Genomic DNA, 25,436 nt, shown 5'->3' on the forward strand with positions numbered 1-25,436 from the left:
GTGCAGTGTGGCTGGGTGTGCATGTGCAGTGCGGCTGGCTGTGCATGTGCAACATGGCTGTGTGTGTAATGTGGCTCGGTGTGCATGTGCAAGATAGCACGGTGTGCAAGTGCAATGTGGCTGGGTATGCACGTGCAACGTGGCACAGTGTGCGGCATGGCTGGGCATGCAGCATGGTCATGGACGTGGCTGGGTGTGCATGTGCAGCGTGGCAGGGCGTGCAGCGTGGCAGGGCGTGCAGCGTGGCAGGGTGTGCAGCGTGGCAGGGTGTGCAGCGTGGCACTGTGTCCTGGGCACGCAGCTCAGCCAGGTGTGCAATGTGGTAAGATGTGCATGCAAAAAAAAAAAAAGTGTGCAACATGTTGGGGTGTGCAGCCTTTCAGGGCGTGCAGCGTTTCAGGGTGTGCCACACTCTGCCCGAGGCTCAGAGCCCGAGCACCCCAGGTGACACTCACTGGTCACCTTAGGACACAAGACTGAGGTCAGGTTGCCCGCGGTAAGCAGGGACAAGGGCAGGGGACAGGCAGGGACAGGGCAGGGGACAGGCACAGCTCTCCTGCAGCAATTAACAGGGCCAAGATGCCCAAAACCTCCGTGGAAATCACCTCCCCGGGGCAAAGCATCACTGTGCAACTCTAAGGAGCGAAGTGGACACTCTCAGGCCCCTGTTTTTGGCTTCTTCCCAGGATGAAACAACTCACACCCTAGAAATGTCATTTTTTTTCATGCCTTCAAGCGGCTCTGCTCAAAGCTGTGGCCTCCGGGGTGCACAGACCAACAACACGGCCCATACCCAAATCCGCAGCACTTCCTTCCCCCCGGCGCTTCTCTGCACATCGCAGCCATCCCAGTTCAGCCCAGCGCACCTGCTAACCTCCCATACTGGTGGTTACAGCTGGGGAACGTGGCTGCTGGGTTTTTCCTCTGTGGGAACCAGAGTTCTGCTGAAAGTTGGGTTTTTTTTTAGCAATTTTTTAACACGAAACATAGCAAACCGCTCCGAAACTGAGTCCTGCGAGGTTTCCCCGTGGGGCTGATGGGAGCCACATCTCCAACGCGTCGTGTTCCTGTTCCCTCTTTGAAGCCGCTTCCCCAAACAGAGCCGAGTGACTTCACTGCGATGCCACCAGCACTGTCCCACGGGAGCTGCAGGAGGATTTCCCTGGGGAAAAATCTGATTTTGCCCCCCGTGGTTCCCTAGAGAAAGGTCCCCCTGGGATTTTTGTGCTGGGTTTTACCCCTCCTGCATGCCAGGATGCCTCGGTGGAGGAGACGTGGGGATCACACAGGATCTGCCACCCTATCGATTTCTACCACGAGCACGGCTTTGCAGGGAAGGTTCCCAGCTCCGTCTGCCCCTCATGAGTAATAACTCAGCCAGGGAAAAAGCAAAATGATTCAGACGCTGCTTTTCCCAGCCCCCAGCGCCTAGAAGAACCTTTTATGCTGAATATTAAAAATAGGTGAGTGTGAAGGCATGGAAACGTAGAGCTTGGGGACGGTGGCACTTGTGGCCCCGCACACCGGAGCCCTTGCACACGTGTGTGTGTCACTAGCGTGTGCAAAGCATCACTGGCTAAAGTGAGGGTGTGTTCCCCGTGCACACACACACTGTGCATCACTGCCCGTCCTTTGCAGTGGCAGCAAGGAGGGGTATGTGACAGATGCAATGGGACACTGTCCTCTCCCCGACAGACCTCAAAGTCACCTCGTCCTGGAAATGCCCCTGTGCTGGGCACAGTTTCGGGTCAACAAAGGGCTGCAGGAGCCTCGCAGCATCACCTTGCCCATGAAGCCACCGCCGCTGACCTCTCCCCACCTCCCTGCCCTAACGTCGGTGTCTTGTCCCCTGCAGTCCCACCAGCAGCGTACAGCACGCACACAACCATCACCGGCCCCCTGCCACCTCCTGGGGACAGTCCCAGCCCCATGTGGCACCTTCGAGCCTCTCAAGTCCTTCCTGATCCCTGAACAAGAGGCCAGACAGAATGACAGAATCATAGAATCACAGGATGAAGGTTTGAAGGGACCTTCCCAGCTGCCCCAGTGCCCCCCTGCCATGAGCAGGGACATCTGCACCAGCTCAGGTTGCTCAGAGCCCCGTCCAGCCTGGCCTGGGATGTCTCCAGGGATGGTTCAGCCACCACCTCTCTGGCCAACCTGGGCCAGGCTCTCACCACCCTCAGCATAGAAAATCCCCTGATGTTCCTGTCCCGGGGGATCCAGCCCTTTCCAGCTGGGCGGTACAGAGCAGATGGACCCGGCCAGAGCTGAGGGAGGAGAAGCAGCGTGTCCCAGGGGGACCCTCTGCCAGGACGATGTGTCCCCAGCTGTATGTCACCCCAGGAAAAAGCACACGGGGCTGTTCCATCAGCCCCCTTGGACCACAACGCTCCCGTCTCCGGCTTTGCCCCCGCTGTGCTATGCTGGGGAGCACAGACGGACACGTTCACCAGCAGGAACCGCCCCGCCGCTGGGCAAATATTGAGACGGCAGAGCCCGGGCACCTCCCGACCGCTGCTCCCTGTCCCCGAGCACCCCAACACCGCTGTCCCCTCCACACGGGGGACCCCCACCACGGGTAGGGGTGCCCCTCTCCTGCACCCACCCCCTGCCTGTCCTCGCTCGGCTCTCCCTGTCCCCCCCGGCACCAGGTGTCCCCCCAGGGGGAAGCAAAGACTCTCACCTTGGCAGGGGTGCCTTGGCCCCCCGGCTGGTGGCAGGGACAGGCGGTGGCGTCGCCGGCGGGGCCGGTTGTCCCGGTGGGTGCGTGTCCCGCGAGTTGGCACCGGTGAAACCACTCCTCCCCGGCGCCCGCTTCCGCAACGGGCTCGCTGGGGCTGGCGGTGCCAAGGAGGAAGAGGAAGGCAAGGAAGGCGAGGAAGGCCCAGGACTCCTCGGCTGCCCACCCAGCCTGCCCCTGCGGGCGCGTTGGGGCAGGTTTTGGGATCAGGCAGGAATTTGGGCAGGGAGCCCGAGGCAGCCGGCGTTGGGGCTGGTCTCGCTCGTACCCGGGAGGAGCTGGCAGGCTGCCCATGGGGCCCCCGCCGCAAGGGTGTCCCCCCAAAACCGCCCCAGCACTGCGGAAGAATCCAAGGCAGCAGGAAGGAAGATGGTGCAAGAGCCACCGGGGACGACGTTCCTCGTCGTGGGGTGGCCGTCCGGCACTGTCACACCCCCGGGGCACAGCAACAGCTCCCTGCTTCTGGGGTGCACCAGGCCCCCCCTTAATGCTGCTTTAAAGCTCCTCTGAGGACCCCCCCCATGCCTGGACATCAAGGCTGGCGACCCAGATCCCCAGAAAACCTGACCCCACGGTGGTTTGGGCAGCTCTGGGGATGCCACGGGGCCGAGGAAGAGCTGGAGGAAGAGGGGAGCAATGGGGTGCACTCCACGCCCCCCGGCATGCAGTGGGGCAGCCACGATCCCAGGGAGCACTGGAGGTGGTGGGGGGCACCCCTGTGCCGAGCGGGAATAGGGAAGCGGTGGGGTGAAGCAGTTCCCCAAATCCCAGGCAGGAGTTTGCAGGGTCCCGGGGAGCTGCAGCCCCCCTGGGTTTCCCCCCACCCATTGCTCAGTGGGTGCCTTGCTGGGTCACCCCATTGGTGGCTGCTCCCCAGCACAGCGGGGTCCCCCCTGGGTGGGCATCCCCTGCCTTGGAGAGGTGTTCAGAGGCAGCTCTCACCCCATCTTTCTTAGCAGCTCAGCTCCCCCTCCTCCCCAAATTAACCCCCCCACAAGGTGTGATGCCTGGGAGCGACTGATGCTACACCCGGACACGGCCTCACCCCGCTACAGCCACTGGCACAGTCGGAACATCCCTGAGACAGCACAGAGGGGCAGCGGGACCCCGGGAGATGGGTGGGGGAAGAGGCAGAGAGACCAAAAAGCTTCTGGACATGAGCAAGACCATCTCCAGGGCCAGGAGAGCTTTGGACGGACACATGTCAACCACCGTCACCCTGTTCCCAGCCTGGCAGCCGTGCCCGGAGCTCCCGCAGCCGCTCTCCCACGCACGGAGCGCGGCGCTGACAGCCTGCGCCCACTCTCCTGCCCGACGCCAGCCAAGCGATTGAAACGCCTAAATATCGTCAAAAGGATGGAGCCACCTCCACATCCCCCCGGCAAGGGGCAGGGGGAGCAAGGGGGGCAGCTGGGGGGGGCGAAGGGAGACCACCGGCTGCGGGGACCCCTCTGCTCGCTGCTGCGGAGCCGGGGAGGCGGCACCAGCGCTGTGCACCCCTTTGCCCTGCACCCCTTTCCCTCTCCATCCCCTCGCCCCCGTCACATCCCGCCCACGCGCTCCCAAGGAGGTGCCTGGGCTCCAAACATTTGGGAGAGACCCTGGCACGCTGCTCCTGCACCCACAGCAGCATAGCCCCCCAGGGAGCAGGGCGGCCCTCTCCCCCTGCTAATCCCTGCCAAAAATTACCCCAAGAGCCCCCCCACAAGCCCCCCCGAGAGGATCCAGCCCCGTGACTTACAGGAAAGCTGGTTGAACAGCCTGCTGAGCCATCCCATGCTCCTGCACCGAGGGCGAGCTCGTAGCTACGAAACGCTCGAGAGAAACAGGTTTCCCCCGCCCCGCTCCTACTGCCTCCCCTTTCCCCAAACCACCCTCTTCATTGGCACAGAGAGAACCGATAAAATCTGACGGGATTTATTAATAGCAGTTCTCCCATCACTAGGGAGCGATGCTTCAATAAACGGCTTTGAGCATCCCAGCACAGGGCTGTGGGAGGGAGAAAAGCATCAACTTACTTTTGCCAGGGAGCAGGGCCGGGGCCGGAGGGCGGAGGTGATGGAGAAGGACACGGGTTGCAGCTCCAGGGCCACCACAAGGTCTTTGGTGGCACCAAGAAGGGGCAGAAGAAGTTGCATCGTGAGAGAGCCGTGGGGAGATGATGCCGGAAGAAGTGGCTGGGGGTGTCCTCGGAGCCAGGAGGGTTGGATGGAGCAGTCCCCACTCGTTCCAAGAGGGCAGAGGAATGCTGCAGGTTATTGCTGCCACCTCGAGGTTGGTCAGCCCGAGCTGCAGAAATACCCTCTGGCCCCCCACAGCACCCCGGGGAGTGTGAGGCTCCCCTCAGCCCCCACAACCTATAGCAAGTTCCAGCAAAGTGGTTATTTTTATCATTCACTTTGATAATCAATCTTGTTTTCACCTGCAGGGGATGACAAATCCTTTTCCCAAATGGCTCAGACCCCAAACCCCTAAAAACAGCAGGAGTGGGGGGGGCGGTTCTGGGAGAGACAGGGTACCAAGCCATGGGTGGAGCAAGATTCGGGATGCTCGGGTGGTTTTTGGGAGCTGTCAGAAGGAGCCAAGACAAGTGCTAGTGCCCCGATATGGTCATCGCCACCCCTGGGAGCACGGTGGGGTCCCCGTGGGTGCTCCCCGCCAGCACCCCATCTCTCCTCAGCCCTCGGGAGCGGTAGGGTCAGGCCACCAGGGCTGGAAGGGGATGGTGGGACAGGCCCTGAGGATTTGCAGGAAAGCACCCGATACGGGGGAAAGCACCCAACATGAGGCTGGATCTGCTCTTCTTTTGCCATCTGACGGTCCCTGGCGAGGAGGCTGCTCAGCTTGCTGGGTCCTGGAGCTTTTCTGCCCGTGACACCGCAGACCCTCAGAGCCTGGGCTGTCGTCCCTCACCCAGTCCAGCCACCACCCTCCTGGTGTCTCGGTCCATCCATGGTGGGTTCACCATGAACCGAGATCCTGCCAGTAGCTTGGAACAACCCCAAAGTCCTTCCCCAACGCCCCACTTTGGAGGGGGCCTTTGGGTCCTGTCCCAGGGCAAATAAGTGTCCTCTGAAAGGGGCTCCCTGAGGTCCAGGTTGGACATGAAGCTGCTGATGCAGGCCTGGAAAGGCAGGACCATGCCAGGCTGGGGGACATGCAAACCCAGCCCAAGGATGATGGATGAGGCTGAGATGACCACGTCTGGTCACCTCAGGGCAGCAGGACCACCCTTTCTCCTCCACCTGGAGCTACTGGTGGTGACCACTGCAGGGTTGGAAGGATGGTGGCCGTGAAGTGCAGAAGAAGAGGTCTCCAGCTTCAGCACACCCGGGCATCCGCCCGCCTCTGGGCTGTGGGAACTGGTGCCATTGCCTGCGCTGTTGCCATGGGGTTGCCATGGTATTTGTATCTGTGGTTGCCATGGAGACGGGAGGAGGCTGGGATTGGGGGGCTGCTGCCAGGATGTCCCCAGGATGCCCTGGATGTCCCCCAGAACCCTCGTTCCCCAGGTCCTTCTTGAAGATAAGAGTGACGTTACCTTCCCAGGGAGCTGAACCTCCTGGCTGGAGTGCCCTACAAGCAGCTCTGCCACCTGTGTGTCCTCTCTCCTGCCTGAGTGGGTGGGACAGGAGCCAAGCTGGACCCAAAAGTGTCCAACAAAGGGGGGTGGTGGGGACGGGCTGCACTAAGGTCTCCCCAGAGTTTCTCTTCTTCAGGTGAACCCCCCAACTCTCTCAGCCTGTCCTCCCAGCAGAGCTGTTCCAGCCTCAGATCATTTCTGGGGCTCCTCTGGCCCCTCTCCAGCAGCTCCATGTGTGTCCTGTGCTGAGGACCCCAGAGCTGGACCAGCACTGCAGGGGGGTCTCACCAGAGCAGAGCAGAGGGGCAGGATCCCCCCAAACCTGCTGCTCACGGGGCTGGGGACACAGCCCAGGACACGGGTGGTTTCTGGGCTGCCAGCACACATGGCTGGGTCATGGCCAATGTCTCACCCCAGCACCCAAGTCCTTCTCCTGGGGCTGCTCTCCATCCCTCCAGCCCCAGCCTGGACCGATACTGGGGTTGCCCCGACCCAGGGGCAGCTACCTTGCACAGTAGTTTGTGAGTTCTCATGGAATCATAGCACAGTTTGGGTGGGAAGGGACCATCCCAGCCCTGCCATGAGCAGGGACATCTGCACCAGCTCAGGTTGCTCAGAGCCTCGTCCAGCCTGGGATGTCTCCAGGGATGGGCCCTTTGTGGCAGGTTCACCTCTCCAACCACCACCCTGAAAGCACCAGAAACCTCTACACCCACAGACCACCATGGTCATGTACCTGCTCCTTGGTCAACAGATGGGGCCCTTGACCAATGAAACACCTCAGCTGAGAGAAGTTTCTAGATCACTGTCCGTAAATGGCAACAGCAGAGGTTCAGCTTAGGGTATAAATGGAGCTGCCAGAGACTCCCATTGAGTTGGTGTCCTTGGAGCAGCAAGGTTCTCCTCCTCAGACTGGGATGGCCTCTAAGGAATGCTCCTTGAGGATTCGGCCATCTTGCTGGCCTGGGGAGTGATCTTCTGGGGACCCTTGAGAGTCCTCACTTTGTACGAGTGGGAAGACGCACACCTTGAACCATCGTGCCAGAGTTTGGGGATTCCTTGAATTTGAATCAGGTGTGCAGTAATTAAACTCCCAACCAGTACCCGAATCCATAGCGTTTAATATTGTTTAATGTTGTCAGAGTGCTGACTAATTTTGGATAAACCAAATTTCTAGTTGGTTCTCTGGTAAACAGTTCTGGTTAGAATAAAGCCAGTCTGGAGCTTATCACCTGCCAACATTTATTATTAGGGTGTTTCTGCAGCAGCATTGCTGCTCCAAACCGAAGACCAAAGTGCAGGAGAGCGTCGGGGCAAGCGGGGCTGGCTGGGGACACAGAGAGCTCAGACCCACCGGCACCACGGGAGGGGACCGGTCACCCCAGCCCATGGCTGGTCCCAGGTCAACGGGCTCTTCCACACCATGGCCAGGGCAGCGTAGGGAGTGCTGGCCAGAAAAGTCACCCTGACAGCTCCTGAGGGTGGACAGGAATTTCACTGAGGAGCCTTGAGGGGAATTGGCCCAACTCGCCCCCATCCTTCCCCCTCAGGTGTCCCTGCGGCCACACAGACACCCTGACAGGGTGTCCCAGGGCCTGGCCAGGATCCCTGGGGCAGGAGAGGGGCCGAGAGACCAGCACAGTGTCCCTGGCTGCTGAGAACCCCCAGCCCCTGGGGATGGCCGCTCTGACTCCCCGTGGGGCCGCTCCCCGCAGGCCCTGGGCCGTGTCCTGGGGTGCATGGGCCCCCAAACCCTGACACAGGGGCTCTCTGGGCGGCTGCACCATCCCCTGCGCCAGCTCAGCCCTGGGTCACTGGGGCAGCCCTTGTGTGTCGATGTGATGTCACCGTTGCATCACAAACGTGGCCCTTATTTAAGTGGGTTTCGGGGAGGCTCAGGTGTCATTTCGACTGCAAGCGAGCTAGCGAGCGAGCCAGCGAGCAAGCGAGCCAGCAAGCGAGCTAGCGAGCGAGCCAGCGAGCAAGCGAGCCAGCGAGCGAGCGAGGAGATGGGCAAGCGTGTGAAAAACACATCAAAGATGGAAAGACAAGCAAAGGCGCAGGTAGGAGCGGGTGCTTCGGTGTCACCCCAAGCTCTCCTCACCCCGGGGATCTCGCCGGGTTTCTCGGCTTCCCCAGCTGATCCTTTGCACACCCCCTCGTCCTGCAGAGACCCCAGAGGAGATTCTCGCTCTGCGTCAGGAACATGGCGGACTGGCAGCTGACCCTGCTGATCTTCATCATAATCCTGCCTTTCTGGGTCCTCTGCAACATCCTGCTGCCCCGCACCATCATCTTGTTGATCATGGCTGTGAGCATCTACGTGGACCATTGGGCCAACACCACCATGGCCAAGGTCAGTGTCCGTCCTGGGCCACATTTTGGGAGGGAACAGTGAGCAGTGGCCATTGCCCAGCCAGCCGGGCCCCTGCCCTGGAGCCACCTCCGCTGGGCACCAGGCTTGGGGCTGGGACACTCCTGTCCCTGTCACTCCAGACACCCTTCCCAGGCTCCTTGTTTCCTGGCCGAGGAGGGACACCCCGCACTAACCCGGGCTTTGCTTCCTGGGGACAGGGCAGGAAGAGCCCTCGGAGCAGCAGCCGGACGGACGCCATGGGGGAGCAGCCCCGTCCCAGAGCTGCCCCGAGCTCCACCGCGGCTCCCGGCCGAGACAGCCCAGCGCAGCCAAAGCCCTGGGAAGATGAGGAGGGGTCTGCAGAGAGCCCCAGGCCCGGGTAAGGAGAGCCCTTCCCTGCAGGGGGGCAGCCCCTCGGGAGCCCCTGCCTTGGCCTGAAGGTGCCCGGCCCCTCGCTCTGCCTTTGTGCTGCTGGGCTGGGCTTGGCCCATGTCCCCAGGTCCCCAGCTCAGCCAGCGATCCCAGAGCTGGCAGGGCTGGCACCGGGGAGCTGGGTGATCTCCCATGGGATGGGAGAAGGCAGAGAGAGGGTGCTGGGTCTGTCCTGTCCCACACCAGCCCCCACAGTCCAGCCGCTATTTCCTCCACAGCGGGTGGATTCCCCAGCAAGGAGAGTTGTGGAGAAGGAGCTGCGGCGGAGAAGCAGCCTCTGCAAAGGAGCTCCCCCAGGAGACAGAAGACAAGGGTCCAGGTGGACATTCACAGGCTGACAGCAGCTCTGAGCTCCCCAGGAACCAGCCCTCCATTGGCAACGTAGAGGAGCTCAGCAGATCCCTGATGGACTCCCTGGACATAATCGCAGTCTGCCACGACCTGATGGAGGAACCAAAGGCAACATCTTTGAAGAGCAGGGCTCCAGTCTTGCACAAATCCAAGAGCAGAGAATACCTGGTCTGCCTGCAGTGCCGTCGATGCGTCACCAGCAGCTGCCCACACTGCAGCAAGCCCGAGGAACAACAGGACCTGCCCGTGCTGGTCATCATCCTCCACGGATACTATATGATGGTGGCCAAGGGGAAAGTGGTGGAGATGACGCTGGAGCTGAAATTTGAGCTGCTCATCGGTGGGAAGCCGGTCTACACGTGGGAGAAAGCCCAGCTGCTCTGCGAAACAGACCCTGAGACGTACTACATGGACTGCAACGGGTCTCTGCCCATAAGCCTTTGGGGCAGCGAGCGCTCGAAGGCCCCGCACCCCGTCCTCAAGACACCACAGGGACAGATGGGACCGGCCAGGCAGGACACATGGGCTTCTCCTGGGCAGCAGCCTTGGACAAAACGCAGCGATGCCAGCAGTGCAGACCTGCAGCCGGCTGGGCAGGGGGAGTCTCTCCCCACCGGGGTCCCCACTCAGGCCAGGAGCCCTGGGGACAGTGAGACCTCGCAGGTCTCGTGTCCCAGCCTCAGGGCCCCGGGAGCACCACAGGGACAGACAAGACCAGCCAACAAGGACACAAGGGCTGCTCCACACCTGCAGCTGGCTGGGCAGGGAGAGTCTCTCCCCACCATGTTCCCCACGTATCCCTGTCCCCCATGGGCACAGCCCCCCTCCCCTGTGGCCCTGGAGCGGCTGCACAGGGCTGGGCTGGAGACACTGCCCCCGGTGGCGTTCAAGGGCCTGGGGCAGGGGCTCAGTCTGCAGCAATGCATCCGGCTCTGCTGCACGACCATGAACAGGAGACTCGGGGCTGCACTGGCCTATCTGTGCATCGCAGAGAGCTCGGAACCCACCGACATCGCGGAGTGGGAGCAGACGGTGCGGATGGATCTCCAGCGCAGGGCTGACATGCTCTCACACACCACGGAGGTGGTGGTGTGAAGAGCTCCGGCAGGACAAGGTGGGACCGGCAGGAGCGTGGGCAGGGGCAGCACAGTGTGGGAGGCCGGGGCCGGGCTGTCTCGTGCGGCTGTCGGAGCTGGGTTGGTCGGGAGGTGTTTCTGCAGGATGAGGTCCTGTGGAGTGTTGGGGTGGTGCTGGGAGACGGGGTGGCCTCTGCTGCGGTTGGTTTGGATGGGGCTGACACAGAGTGCTGACTCCCCACCAGCTGGGTCCCCTTGGCCCATGGAGATGCTCCAGCAGATGGCACCTGGTTCCTGTGTGCGCTGAGCCAGCTGCCCCCACCCTGCTGGGGCCCAGGAGATGCCCGATGCTGCTGCTCACACCCCTGACCCGTTTGCTCCCTGTGCAGCCGCAGGACCAAGGACAGGAGGAGCCCCCAAGCGCCTCGAGCTCTGCTGGGATGGAGCGAAGATCCGCCTGTCGCCTCTGGAGGCCTCGAGCAGCAGAGAGCCCCGAAGAGCAGCTGTGAGCGGACAACTCAGCGCTGACACGAAGCTTCTGTCAGAATAAAACTGTGGAAGCCTTGAAACAGCCTGGAGAGCTCTTCATTTAGGGAATAAAGCGGGGGAACAACCTCCCTGGCTCCGCGGGGCTGCCGGGGGCGGGATCCCGGGACAGGCCCTGCGGTGCCTCGCAGGGGATCTGCTGACCCAGGCGGGACCAGCAGCGCAGCGCCGAGCACACAGGACCCAGCGACCTCTCGCAGGGCTCCCGGGGCCGTTCTTCAGCACCAATAATTCCGCCCTGACCCCCCTTTACCGCCCCTTCCCCTCGGGCCGGGCTGCGGACGTTACTCGCCCTTCTCGGCTGCTGTGAGGAGGCGGGAAAGCGCCGCGCATGCGCAGTGCGCAGGTGCCGGGAGCCGCCCAACGCGCATGCGCGGTGCTGCCGTTGCCATGCACCGCGGGGACGCCGCAGCCGCCGTGCGCATGCGCAGCAGCCGCCGCTCCGGGCGGGCCGGGGCTCCATGAGCCGGGCAGCGGGCGCGGATGCGGGATGGCGGGCACCGGGCCCGGCCCCCAGCGGCCCCGGCCCCCAGGAGCGCATCGCCGCCCGCCGCCGCCGCATCTCCGCCCGCCTTGATGCCAAGCGCCGGTGAGAAACGGGGCTCGCGTCTCTCCCCCCCGCCTGCACCCCCACCGGGTCCGCCGAAATCAGAGCCGGGCCCAGGCCGCTCCCTGCCCCACACCGCAACAAGCCCCGCTCCTTCTGCCCAAACCCCGTGTCTGGTCGCAGGTGATCTCCTCTGCCCCAAACTGGCGCTGGAGTTCATGCCCCCACGCCCAAACTAGTCCCAGTTCCCTCTCCCAAACTGGCACCCGGTGCCGAGCCCCCCAGGACCAGCGCGGGCTCGGAGACCGGCCCCAGGGCTCGGAGCAGCCCCCGCCCCGCACCAGCCCTGGGGCAGGACCCCCACCGCCCACCGCGGGGGGCAGGGAGCCAGCATGGCCTTTCCAGCCCTCCTGGGCCCCGCTTTGCGGATGTCGGTAATGTCTCTGAGGTAGCCTTGGGTTGTTATTTTTCCCAGTCGGTTCTGTGCTTCCCAGCAAAGTGCAAACTGGACGTTACCTTGCAAGTGTTCAGTGTAGTTTGTAGTTGCTTTTGGTAAATATGAGCAGAACTTTACAGCTGAAAATTTTAGCAAATCCAGCTTACCAAGTAACATGAAGGAAAGAGTACATTAAATATCATACAACCTTATATCTCTAAATAATTCTTTATATTTAGTGCGCATCTACTTAAGCTAAATGATTAGTATCAAACTTAATTGGGCTCATCCACTGACCTGTGAGTAGTAAAACCATCGCCACACAGCTCACTTCTTTAGCAGGGAGAGCTCACAGTAGCTCACCCAGGCTGTCGCATTTATCGAGTAAAGTGGGTGACTCGTAGTCAAATTGCACACGGTAGGAAAAGTCTGCACGAGACTCCCTGAACCCACAAGCCAACGTGTCCGGTTCCCGTTGTGCTTCCCGTGGGTCTCCGGGAAGGAGTTCTTGGCCTGGCTGCGGCTCAGGCCTTTCCCTCCTCTGGAGCCTGCACCGAACCGCTCTGGTTTGGCTGGGGGGTCGAGTGAACCCGCCACACCTGGGACTGAACCCACCGTGGGGAACAGAGAGCGAATTGTGCTGTGCTGATCCAGCTGGGATCCCAGATCCAAGGGCATCTCCGAGCATTAGGGTGTAAAATGTTCTGCGTTTCCTCTTTTCTGCCCAGGGCGGCCCTTGGAGAAGATGCGGAGCCCACTGTGGTCGAGGAGGAAGAGCAGAGAAGGAGCCGTAAGGAGATTGAGGAGAGTGGGCAGGTGCGGCAGGAGGACGGGAAGGTCCTCTGGTGTCCCTGACCTCTAGACGTTTGGCTTTACCCTCCTTTTAGCTTCGTGCGGTGCTTAGTGCCACACAGCAGCGCTTATGTGAGAAGCAGCAGGGACAGAAACTCCTCAGGACTGGGTGGGGGGTGAGTCTTGGGCTGGATCCCGGGAGATGATTCCCCTGTGACAAACAGCCCGTGGGCTGGAAGGATCTGGGACTGTCGCTGTGCACCCAGACCCCAGCCCAAATCCCAAGCCCCATCCGCACACGCAGGGGAAGCAAAATAAGCAGGAGCTCTCAGCACATTCCTCTCGGTGCTGCTGCCGTGCAGGGCTTGCCAGGAGAGGAGCGAGCCCGGAGGGCATGGAGGTCCTTGCAGTGCCCATCAAACCCCACCAGAGCATGGAGAAACGAGGGGTTTGGGTCTGCACAGGCATCTCAGCGCGGGGATAGGAGCCAGACCCCAGGCAGGCATAGCCAGCGTTGCTCCAGTATCCCTCCAGAGTGTGAGATGGCTGTCACTCAGCTCCACAGTTGAAGAAGGACAAGGAATTACTGGAGGGAGTCCAGCGCAGGGACACAAAGATGCTGAGGGGTCTGGAGCATCTTTGTGATGAGGAGACACTGAGAGAGCTGGGGCTGTTGAGCTGGAGAAGAGAAGCTGAGAGGGATCTGATCAATGGGATCAATATCTCAGGGTGGGTGTCAGAGGATGGAGCAGACTGTTCAGTGGTGCCCAACGCCAGGGTGAGGGGCAACGGGCACAGACTGAAACACAGGAGGGTCCATGTGAACATGAGGAGAAACTTCTTTGCTGGGAGGTGCCAGAGCCTGGCCCAGGCTGCCCAGAGCGGCTGTGGAGTCTCCTTCTCTGGAGACATTCAAACCCGCCTGGACCGACCTGTGTGATCTGCTCTGGTGACCCTGCGTGAGCAGAGCTGGGGCTGGGGGATCTCCAGAGGTCCCTTCAACCCCAACCATTCTGTGATTGTGTGTGACACTTCACAGAGGCTGGCCAAGCTGCTCTTTGAAGGCACGCAGATGGTGACAAACATCCAGGTGGCTGCTGACCTGAGGGAAACTCAGAGGAGAGCAGAGGAGGCAGAGCTGAAGCTGCAGAGGTGAGAGACTGCGTGGTGGATCTTTACAGAGTGCAGCAGGTCAAGGCTGGTGGCTTCTCCACGTGGCACTTAACAATCTCCTCCAGACCCCTCGCATCTCATATCTCTCTACAGAACTGCCTGAAAGGAGGTTTTAGCCAGGGAGCTTCGGGCTCTGCCGCCAAGGAACAAGTGGCAGCGTGATAAGAAATGGCCTCAAGTTGCGCCTGGGGAGGTTGAGGTTGGATGTGGGGAACAATTTCTTCCCCAAAGGGCTGTGGGGCATTGGAACAGGCTGCCCAGGGCAGTGCTGGAGTCACCATCCCTGGAGGGGTTGGACAGACGGACATGAGGTTCTCAGGACATGGGGCAGTGCCAGTGTGAGGTTGATGGTTGGACTCAATGATCTTAAAGGTCTTTTCCAGCCAAAGCAATTTTTTTATTTTATGTCATAAAGATCTTCCTCCTTGGACACACTCAGCACGTGCCTGGATGGGGCTCTGCACAACCTGCTCTGACTCTGAGCTTAATCCTGCTGTGACCAGGAGTCGGTGATTTCCCAGAGCTCTTCCAGCCTCCATTATTCTCTGACCCATCTGTGTCCCTTCCTGGGCAAACCTGTCCTGCTGCACCAGATTTGCTGGGCAGCATCTGCGGGACAGGCTCTTTCAGTCCTGTCCCCAGGACGGGGAGATCAGCTGGGAGACACGGAGTCTTTGCTCCTGCTGCCTTTGGAGGGCACTGCAGGAACATTTTATGGGAGGCTGCCCGTAGCAAGACACCTGTCCTTGCTCAGATGGATGGTTTCCCGGTGGGAATCTCATTAAGAAAGCAGGTGCAGTGTCCAGAAACTGTCTGTAGAGCAAGTTTAGGGGTGACAAAGGTGGCTGCTGTTCAACCTGACCCTTGGGCCATCCCCAGGACACACTGGATGGTGCCTCTGGAAGAATAAAGACTTTTGTAATATCGATGTGAGGTGTACAGTGCTGCACCTCCAATCCTGGGGGCAGTTCTGGGCCCCTCACGCCAAGAAAGGCCTTGAGGTGCTGGAGCGAGTTGAGAGAAGGGAACGGAGCTGGGGAAGGGGCTGGAGCACAAGTGTGATGGGAGCGGCTGAGGGAGCTGGGGGTTCAGCTGGAGAACAGGAGCTGAGGGGAGACCTTCTGATCTCTGACCTGCCTGAAAGGAGCTTGGAGCCAGGGGGGGTCGGGCTCTGCTCCCCAGGAACAAGCGCCAGGAGCAGAGGAAACGGCCTCAAGTTGCGCCAGGGGAGGTTGAGGTTGGATGTGGGGAACAATTTCTTCCCCAAAGGGCTGTGGGGCATTGGAACAGGCTGCCCAGGGCAGTGCTGGAGTCACCATCCCTGGAGGGGTTGGACAGACGGAGATGAGGTTCTCAGGGACATGGGGTAGTGCCAGGGGTGGGGTAACAGCTGGACTCCATGATCTTAAAGATCTTTTCCAATGAAAACACTTCTATGATTCTATGATTTGGTTTCTGGACAGTGTGACTCCTAAGTCCAGACATAGCTGGGAGGCTGATTGTCACTGCTTGTCCACCACCTCATGCCCAGAGACAGCTCACCTGGCAGAAGGACTAGTGCTCCTTGCTCCCTGCCAGGGTGACTGCTGCTTGAGCTGAGCTCTTGAGTCTTTTCTCCTCCAGGTCAGCAGTTGTTAGAGCACTGGGCAAGGGCAGAGCTGGGGAATTGTCTGTCTGAAGAGTCTGCAGGTCTCCAGCTCTGCCCTTGCTCTAACAACCACTTGCAAGAAAGCTGCTGCTCCTCTTGATACCTTGATACCACTTTGAATCCAAACTGGGTTACGCAGGGAAGTGCTCCTGTGGTGTGGGCCACCGAACCCCGTCTGAAGCACTTTCTGCCCCAGCTCCCTGTTTGCCATGTGCTCCTCACTGCTGCAGGCTGGAGAGGCTGGACAAGGAAGCCAAGTCTGGCACGGCCAAGTTTGAGGAGATCACCTCCAAGTGGGCCCTGGCCACAGAGCGGATGATCCCGCAGGAGCTGTGGCAGCTGCTGCACCGGCAGCAGCAGCGATGCACGCGGCTTCTGGAGCAGAAGAACCAGCTCATCGGTGACCTGCAGCAGGTGGAGTGGGGAACAGGCAGGGACAACCAGCAACCACAGAAAAGTTTGGGTTGAAAGCACCGTTAAAGGGCATCTAGTTGGGGTGTTCAGTGTGGAGAAGAGAAGCTCCGAGGAGACCTTATTGTGGCCTTTCCGGACTTAAAAGGGGCCCATAAGAAAGATGGGGATGGAGTTTTGAGCAGGGCCTGTTGTGATAAAACAAGGGGTGATGGTTTTAAACTAAAGGAGGGAGATTCAGGCCAGACATGAGGAAGAAATTGTTTGCGCTGAGGGTGGTGAGAGCCTGGCCCAGGTTGGCCAGAGAGGTGGTGGACGAACCATCCCTGGAGACATCCCAGGCCAGGCTGGACGGGGCTCTGAGCAACCTGAGCTGGTGCAGATGTCCCTGCTCATGGCAGGGGGGGCACTGGGGGGGCTGGGAAGGTCCCTTCCCATCCAAATCATTCTGTAATTCTGTAATTCTACCCTCTCAGTTAGCCCCTGAGGATTCTTGGTCAAATACTTCTCTCTGATTTCTGCATCTGCTCTCCTCCAGGAGCTGAAAAACAAAGACGAGCAATATGTGCAGGCCATTAAGAAGCAGTCGGATGATATCAACCTGCTTTTGGAAAGAATGGAGGAACAGATCAGGACCATGCTGAAAACTTACCGTCAGGAACTCCTGCAGATTGAGGTAGCCAGTTCGTGTGGTGGTAGAAGAGTCCCCTGAGAAAACCTGCAGCCACTTGCATGTCCTCTCCTGGAGGCCGCTGGGTACAGTTGGCAATGAGTGGTGATGACGTGATGGTGAAGGGTTCTCTCTCCTTCACAGAAAGCTTTTGAGCTCGAACGGCGAGAGCTGCTGGACAGCAACAAGAAGAAGTGGGAGGAAGCCATCCAGGCCCACAACACGCAGGAGGTAAGGTCCATGTGAGATTTAAAATCATAGAATTGTTTTGGTTGGAAAAGATCTTTAAGATCCTTAAGATCATCCAGTCCAACCGTTAACCTCACGCTGCCAAAGCCACCTCTAACCCCTGTCCCTGAGAACCTCATCTCCGCCTGTCCAACCCCTCCAGGGATGGTGACTCCAGCACTGCCCTGGGCAGCCTGTTCCAATGCCCCACAGCCCTTTGGGGAAGAAATTGTTCCCCACATCCAACCTCAACCTCCCCTGGCGCAACTTGAGGCCGTTTCCTCTGCTCCTGGCGCTTGTTCCTGGGGAGCAGAGCCCGACCCCCCCTGGCTCCAAGCTCCTTTCAGGCAGGTCAGAGATCAGAAGGTCTCCCCTCAGCTCCTGTTCTCCAGCTGAACCCCCAGCTCCCTCAGCCGCTCCCATCACACTTGTGCTCCGGCCCCTCACCAGCTCCGTTCCCTTCTCTCAACTCGCTCCAGCACCTCAAGGTCTCTGCTGCAGTGAGGGAGCCAAGGCTGCCAGGACTAGGGCTGCTCTCCAGCACTGGGTGCCTTGAAAGACCCACATGCATGAAGACAGTTGGTTCCTCAGGACCATGGGGGCCAAGGGACAGTTTTTCAGCCTCCTCTGCAGGGGAATTATCCTTGTGTGACCTTGCTTTGTGCTAGCAAAAGGTGCTGTGCTCACAGGAGGAACCTCTCACCACTGATGGATGATGTTCTTCTACCCGTAGCTGGAATACATCCATGCCCGCCTGAGGAAGGTGGAAGAGTTTGAGAAACAGCTGAAACAGCTGCTGCTGCAGGATGAGGAGGAGTATAACAGCATGAAGATCCAGCTGGAGATCGAAGTGCAGGTACAGAGAAGGCCGGTGTGTACCGTGTGGGGAGGCGGTGGAGCGGATCTCCCTGGGCTTTTCTGCGTGTAGCTGGCTCTGGGGGACAGCTGCATGTTACGAAAGCTGCAGCTGGTGACCGCTCACCTCAGCTCTTCAGTGTGCACAGTCCATCCCTGTGTCAACAGGGGGATGGAGCTGTTGTTCCCTCCTCTCCATGGGTCCTACACCACAGTGTCCATCTGCCCGTGGCTCTCAGGGCTCTGTAGTACCTGAACTGTAGCTCTAGGACATATGAAGATCCTGGGAAGGTCAGGGGTTTGCCACTTCTGACATCTTGATTGATAGGAGGATTGAATAGTGTGAGTGTCCTGACATAAGGTCATTTCAGATCAGCCCAGTTTCCTCCTTCATCAGTGCCTTGGCATAGGAGGTGGGAACTTTTTCCCCTGACATTTGGCCATGGCCTGGTTTCTCTAGTGCCCATGAAGTCCACTTGGTCTGAGAACTGTCGTGAGTTTGCCCTTGCCCACGTGGGAGGCCGTGCAGTGGGAGAGCACAGCCCTGGCACACGGCTGGTGCACAGGCACCAGGGGCCCTCACTGCACACCCAAACCTTGTAGCCGTGACTGCCCCGAGGTACAGGGGACACCTCTGAATTCACTGCATTCGCTGCGAGCAACGGCGTCAACAGAGCAGCGCATCTGAGACTTGCTGTAGTCATAGAGACACAGAATCCTTTTGGTTGGAAAAGCCCCTTGAGATCATCGAGTCCAACCATTCCCCCAACCCCAGCACTGCCCCATGTCCTGAGAACCTCATGTCCGTCTGTCCAACCCCTGCAGGGATGGTGACTCCAGCACTGCCCTGGGCAGCCTGTTCCAATGCCCCACAGCCCTTTGGGGAAGAAATTGTTCCCCAGATCCAACCTCAACCTCCCCTGGCGCAACTCGAGGCCATTTCCTCTGCTCCTGGCGCTTGTTCCTGGGGAGCAGAGCCCGACCCCCCCTGGCTCCAAGCTCCTTTCAGGCAGGTCAGAGATCAGAAGGTCTCCCCTCAGCTCCTGTTTTCCAGCTGAACCCCCAGCTCCCTCAGCCGCTCCCATCACACTTGTGCTCCAGCCCCTTCCCCAGCTCCGTTCCCTTCTCTCAACTCGCCCCAGCACCTCAAGGCCTTTCTTGGCGTGAGGGGCCCAGAACTGCCCCCAGGATTCGATGTGTGGCCTCACTGATTCCTCAAACCAACATGAAAATCCCAGCTGGGTTGAGGAGAGAGGCCCAAATGGGTGCCCCACTGAGCAAAAGCTGGATACAACTTCAGTCCATTCTCCCTTCCCCAGACGCGGCCCCATAGCTTGTACTTATGGAGAAACAGCATCCCACCACTCACCCCTGAGTGATGCCATGTGGCCAGGGGTTAGCTCGGGACATGTCCATGGGAAGATGGGGTTTGGAGATGCAGGATCAGCAGGATCCAGGCTTCCATGTGGCCTTTGCTTATGGCACAGCTTGTTTTTGTGTTTTTTGAAATGCCAGAACCTGGAGAAGCAGCTCCAGCAGATGAAAGCCGCCTATCAGCTGACCCAGGAGAAGCTGGACTTCAACCTTCAGGTGCTTAGAAAGCAGGACGAGGAGAACGCCATCATCAGAGGCCAGCAGAAGAGGAAGATCAACCGGTAAAAATCCATCCTTGGAAGATGGGCTCTGCCTTACCTGCCGTCACCTCCCATACACCATTTTTTTTGGAGCCCATCACCTAAAAGAGGCCAACAAGCTCCATCTGAACCCATCCCTGGGCAGGGGTCAGCCCAGGGCAGGGCCACCCCCTGAGAGCTTTGAACAGCTCGGCCATGGCCTTGGCACTGAGTAGTCACTAGTAGGTGAGCAGCCCCAAGTCCAGATACAGGACACACATGGAGCTGCTGGAGAGGGGCCAGAGGAGCCCCAGAAATGACCCGAGGCTGGAACAGCTCTGCTGGGAGGACAGGGTGAGAGAGCTGGGGGGTTCAGCTGGAGAAGAGAAACTCTGGGGAGACCTTAGTGTGGCCTTTCCGGACTTAAAAGAGGTCAAGAAGAAAGATGGGGACAGACTTTTGAGAAGGGCCTGTTGCGACAGGACAAGGGGTGATGGTTTTCAACTAAAAGAGGGAGATTCAGGCCGGACATGAGGGAGAAATTGTTTGTGCTGAGGGTGGTGAGAGCCTGTCCCAGGTTGGCCAGAGAGGTGGTGGCTGAACCATCCCTGGAGACATCCCAGGCCAGGCTGGACGGGGCTCTGAGCAACCTGAGCTGGTGCAGATGTCCCTGCTCATGGCAGGGGGGGCACTGGGAGAGCTTTAATGGTCCATTCCAACCCAAACCATCCTGTGATTCGATGATTTTAAGTCCCAAATCCTTCATGCAAGCTGGGTGCGCCCAAAGGTGCCTGTTTGGGGACGCCCAGCTTGGCTGTCCCTCCCCAGGCTCTACACCATCTTCAGTAACTTGAGAACAAAACTGGCCAAACAAGAGCAGCAGTTCCGAGAGGAGAAGCAGAGCCTGGCCGCCCACTGCGAGCGCATCGTGGGGAAGTGCAAGGTGGTGCAGAGGAAGATGAGGTGGGGTCTGCGCGGGCATCCACCCATGGGGAGGCCTCTGAGCACCTAACTGAGGCGCCAGGGGAGCAGAGTGATCGTTTTGGGGCACGGATTCCCCTTCCAAGAGCCATTTCCCTCCTCTGCAGGCACTTTGCTCTCAGCGACAGTGAGAAGTTCACAGAGGTCTGGCTTATGAACGAGGAAGAAGCCAAAGGGCTGATGCGGAAAGCCCTGGATGCAGATTTCGTCATTCACACGCAGCAACTGGGGCTGCACTGGGAAGAGCCTCGTTACTGGTTCCTGAACAACGTCGGCCCCCTCGGGTGTTACAAGGCAAAGAGGAGGGCGACCGAGCTGGCTGCGCAGATCCTGACAGGTGGGACACACAGTGCGCTTGTCACCCTCGTGTCACCAGGACACCCTCACCTTCCTCTGTGACAGCCCCTTCTGTCACTCCTGTTCTTGCCATTGCAAGGTGGCATCTTGCAGGGGTGACATTGTGAGCCCACGTCCCCAGCCCTGAGCTGGCTCATGCCAAACCAGTCTGGGGATCCTTGCACTCCACATTACCCAGTGCTCCCAGTTCCAGACAAGCTGACCAAGAGCCAGCTCATGTCCCGAGATCTTTTTGGGGTGCTTTCCAAGTTGCAGGGAACAATTGTGATTTCCTTCTCCATATTTCAGAGAACAGCTCTGAGGGACAGGAGGAGGAAGAGAGAGAGAAGGATATGGAAAAAGTGGGCAGTGGAGGAGGAGGAAAAGAAAACACAATGAAGGTTGAGGATAAAGTCACACCTCTGCGAAAAATCTGCAAGAAAACTGCCAAGAGGATCCTGGAGCTCATGAGCGACGAGTCGGTATGTGATGATATAGCACATGGCTTGACCAGGGAGCAGGCGTGCTGTTCCCTGGTTGCTCCAGCTTGTACTGGATCTTTTCTCACACCAAGAAAGGCCTTGAGGTGCTGGAGCGAGTTGAGAGAAGGGAACGGAGCTGGGGAAGGGGCTGGAGCACAAGTGTGATGGGAGCGGCTGAGGGAGCTGGGGGTTCAGCTGGAGAACAGGAGCTGAGGGGAGACCTTCTGATCTCTGACCTGCCTGAAAGGAGCTTGGAGCCAGGGGGGTCGGGCTCTGCTCCCCAGGAACAAGCGCCAGGAGCAGAGGAGACAGCCTCAAGTTGCGCCAGGGGAGGTTGAGGTTGGATCTGGGGAACAATTTCTTCCCCAAAGGGCTGTGGGGCATTGGAACAGGCTGCCCAGGGCAGTGCTGGAGTCACCATCCCTGGAGGGGTTGGACAGATGGAGATGAGGTTCTCAGGGACATGGGGCAGTGCCAGGGGTGGGTTAAGTGTTGGACTCAGTGATCTTGAGGTTCTTTTCCAACCAAAATGATTCTATGATTTTGTGATGCTAATAAAAGGTACTGGCAGGCACAGCCCCCTTGCCCAAATCCACAGTTGCCCAGACCAGAATAAGCCCAGGGTTCTCCATCCGATGCTCCAGGCTGTTCCCCATCTCCGGGGACAGTCAGCAGAAGTTTCAGACCATGAGGTCCTTTTGGCATCACCGTGCTGATAACTCCACCTCCCTTCTCTGCTGGGAGGCTGTTCCAGAGCCTCCTCACCCTTCCCAGCCGCTGCCCGCTCGGTCTGTCACCGCAGGATGGCACAGCCGCAGTGTGGCACGGGCTGGCTTCGCGGCAGAGATGCAGGCACTTGCTATTTCTCCTCACCCTCTTCTCTGCGTGTCTCCCAAGGGTTTCCTCCTGGAGGGCAAGCAGCTGAGGCTCCTGCAAGCGCTGGGGAGGGACGACCGCATCCTCATGAAGCTCAACTCCATTTTCGAGGTGAGTTGTGGCTGGGGAAGGGAAGCTGGTGGTCACCAGGGAAAGCTCTGCCCCATGTCCACGTGGTGTCGGACTGAGCCACCCCAGGCTCAAGGCCATCCTGCTGAAGAATTAAACATCTCCAGGGCCCCTCCAGCCTCTTCTCAGACTCTCCCACCCATAAATACACCCAGGCTGTCCCACACTAACTAACCACTTCTTACCACCCATTCACGCCTTGCATGGCATGGCCAGAGGGGAACCTTCTGCTCTGGGGAAATTAATAATAACTAATTAATAATTTATAATCATGACCTCGTTAATGTTTATAAATATATAAAGAGTGAGTGTCAGGAGGATGGAGCCAGGCTCTTCTTGGTGACAACCAATGATAGGACAAGGGACAATGGGTGCAAACTGGAACACAGGAGGTTCCACTTAAATATGAGAAGAAACTTCTTCCCGGTGAGGGTGCCAGAGCCTGGCCCAGGCTGCCCAGGGAGGTTGTGGAGTCTCCTTCTCTGCAGACATTCCAACCCGCCTGGACACCTTCCTGTGTAACCTCATCTGAGTGTTCCTGCTCCGGCGGGGGGATTGGGCTGGATGAGCTTTCGAGGTCCCTTCCAACCCCTGACATACTGTGATTCTGTGAAATGCTCTTTGTTTTGTCCCCAACTCTTGTGATGTCTCCGAGGGATGCTCACCTGGTTCCTCTGCTCCCCAGGCCCTCGGGATTGACAGTGAGGATGACCTGTACCAGCTGTTGGATTTTTTCCTGAAGTACAAAGCCCGGGAGGTGACTGTCAGGCAGGTGAGACCACCAGGGACAGCAGAGCTGGGTGTCCAGGAAAGGAGGACAAGAACATTTGAACACCTAGAGAAGGAGACCAGCATGTTAACCCTGAAATGTTTCCGGTGAACATGCCAGGGCTGAGATATTGTAATCTTCTTCTGCCATGGCTGAGTAGAGCCTCTTGCACGTGAATTCTTGCCTCAGCTCCCTGAATTTGCCAAGGGACAGAGCTGGAAGGTCCCGGGGGAAGGTGGCTCTTGGGGAGGAGGAGGAAGTGGAAGGCCCAGTGCCCAGCTTGCTGGCTTCCCTCCAGAGCCAGGGCAGCTCCGGAGGAGAAGATGTCACAGATCCAGCTGAGGACAGGGACCACGGTGGATCCAGCCCCAAGAGGGACGAGCTCAAACGCCCTCAGAGCCCGCTGGCCTCCCTTCCGTCTGCGTCCATCTGCGCCGATGATGTCCTGAGGATCCTGAACGCGTTTATGCAGGATTTTAACAAGCCAAGGTAGGACCTGGGGCAGAAAGGGGCTGTTGTCACTGCGGGGGGAGCCAAACTGGGGCGCAGAGGGGGCGGTGGAGGGGTGCGGGCAGGACTGGGGGTGACAGATTGTCCTGGTAAGAGCTTCCCCTGCAAGATTAACGGTTGGACTTGATAATCTTGAGAGTCTTTTCCAACCAAAATGATTCTGTGATTATAGAGGGGTGGGGAGGGTCCCCCTCAGGGAAAGGGGGTACAGGCAGTGCCGGAGTGAGGGGTGACAGGGGACAACCAGGCAGGAGGTGACCAGCAGACTGGGGAGGAAAGCAAAGCCGTGGGGCAGGAAGGTGCCAGCTGTGCTCGTTGGTGTGACGATGGCGATGGCACTCAGTGCAGCTGAGGGAATCATCGAATCATAAATGTCCTGAGCTGGAAGGGACCCACCAGGATCATGGAGTCCAACTCCTGTCCCTGCACAGGACACCCCACAGGTCACCCCGTGTGTCTGAGGACGTTGTCCAGTCTCTTCTTGAACACTGTCAGGTTGGGGCCGTCACACCTCCCTGGGGAGCCTGTTCCGGTGTCCAGCACCCTCTGGGTGAAGAACCTTTTCCTCATGTCCAACTGACCCTCCCCTGGCGCATCTTCCTGCCATTCCCTGGGGTTCTGTCGTTGGTCACTAGGTACGGGGCTGTTCTTCCCCCATGAGGAGCTGGGCCCCAGGGCTTTGTTCTGTGTCCCCAGGGAGAAGGACGAATCCCCGAAGGAGGTGCTACCAGTACGGGACAGCTCCAGGGACGAGCAGTACTGGGCAGCGCTGGCACACGTTATCCCCCAGCCCGTGTTGAAGCTGTGGGACGCGCTGGCGGCGGCACTGGAGGAATATTAGTGAGTGGCTGGTGGTGCTGGCGGGGACGGGGCAGGCTGGTGGCATCGCTGGGGACACCGCAGCCATGTCAACCCTCTGTCCCCCTTGCCCAGCAACGTCCTGATGTCCCGGGCCACCCTCCTGGCCGAAACATCCATCCTGCAGCAGCAGAACTCGGAGCTGTGCATGCTGCTGGAGGAGTACGTCAGCTCCAGGGTGAGCGTGTCACCCTTGTCCCCTGCAGCTGGGGACACCCCACCACATGTGCCCCACACGGAGGTCCCAGACACGGGGGTCACTGCCCTGGAGACCCCACTGCTGTCAGGCTCACGGTGTTTTTTTCCGCGCAGGTGAACAGCGAGCTGCTCTGCCCTCCCACAAAGTGGATGGACTTGAGCTTGGCCTGTCCCAGGGACGCGCGGTGAGTGCCCAAGGCCAGGGCAGGGATTTTCTAGGCCCCGAGCTGTGTCTGGAGCCGGGGCTAATAAATCTTTTCTAAATCTGAGCTATGAGTGTGCGTGTGGCCTGCGAGGAGCATCCCTCTCGCCTTCGTATTTACCTGATTTTACACTTTATTCCCCACTTTTGCTTTTGCTGCCCAAACACCTTTTCTCTCCCCAGACAATCATCCCCAATTACTTTTCCCTCTTTGGTCCCAGTGCTGCTACATCTCTACCTAAATTCTAACAACCCCAGGTTCCAGTATAAGTTGGGGAATGACCTGTTGGAGAGCACTGTAGGGGAAAGGGAGCTGGGGGTCCTGGGGACAGCAGGGTGACCATGAGCCAGCACTGTGCCCTTGTGGCCAGGAAGGGCAATGGGACCTGGGGGGATTAGAAGGGGGGTGGTCAGTAGGTCAGAGAGGTTCTCCTGCCCCTCTGCTCTGCCCTGGTGAGGCCGCATCTGGAATATTGTGTCCAGTTCTGGGCCCCTCAGTTCCAGCAGGACAGGGAACTGCTGGAGAGAGTCCAGCGCAGCCACGAAGATGCTGGAGGGAGTGGAGCATCTCCCGTGTGAGGAAAGGCTGAGGAGCTGGGGCTCTGAGCTGGAGAAGAGGAGACTGAGGGGTGACT

The 25,436-nt window shown here is 59.2% G+C and overlaps 1 protein-coding gene across 1 annotated transcript; it reads left to right on the forward strand.

Annotated features, from left to right (window-relative positions):
- The first annotated feature begins 11,528 nt into the window (after nt 1–11,528).
- On the forward strand, nt 11,529–24,788 carry LOC135987150 (dynein regulatory complex protein 1-like). Its single transcript, XM_065631870.1, has 17 exons — nt 11,529–11,676; nt 12,799–12,886; nt 13,902–14,014; nt 15,914–16,097; nt 16,633–16,770; nt 16,909–16,995; nt 17,726–17,848; nt 19,363–19,502; nt 20,289–20,423; nt 20,549–20,778; nt 21,087–21,259; nt 22,157–22,246; nt 22,950–23,036; nt 23,332–23,522; nt 24,240–24,383; nt 24,477–24,579; nt 24,714–24,788. Exons 1-17 carry the CDS (start codon nt 11,549–11,551, stop codon nt 24,786–24,788), a joined length of 2,229 nt encoding a protein of 742 aa, XP_065487942.1. The 5' UTR covers nt 11,529–11,548.
- The last annotated feature ends 648 nt before the right edge of the window (nt 24,789–25,436 follow it).

Source organism: Caloenas nicobarica, chromosome 3 (genome assembly GCF_036013445.1).
Source record: "Caloenas nicobarica isolate bCalNic1 chromosome 3, bCalNic1.hap1, whole genome shotgun sequence".
NCBI classification, from domain to species: Eukaryota; Metazoa; Chordata; class Aves; order Columbiformes; family Columbidae; genus Caloenas; species Caloenas nicobarica.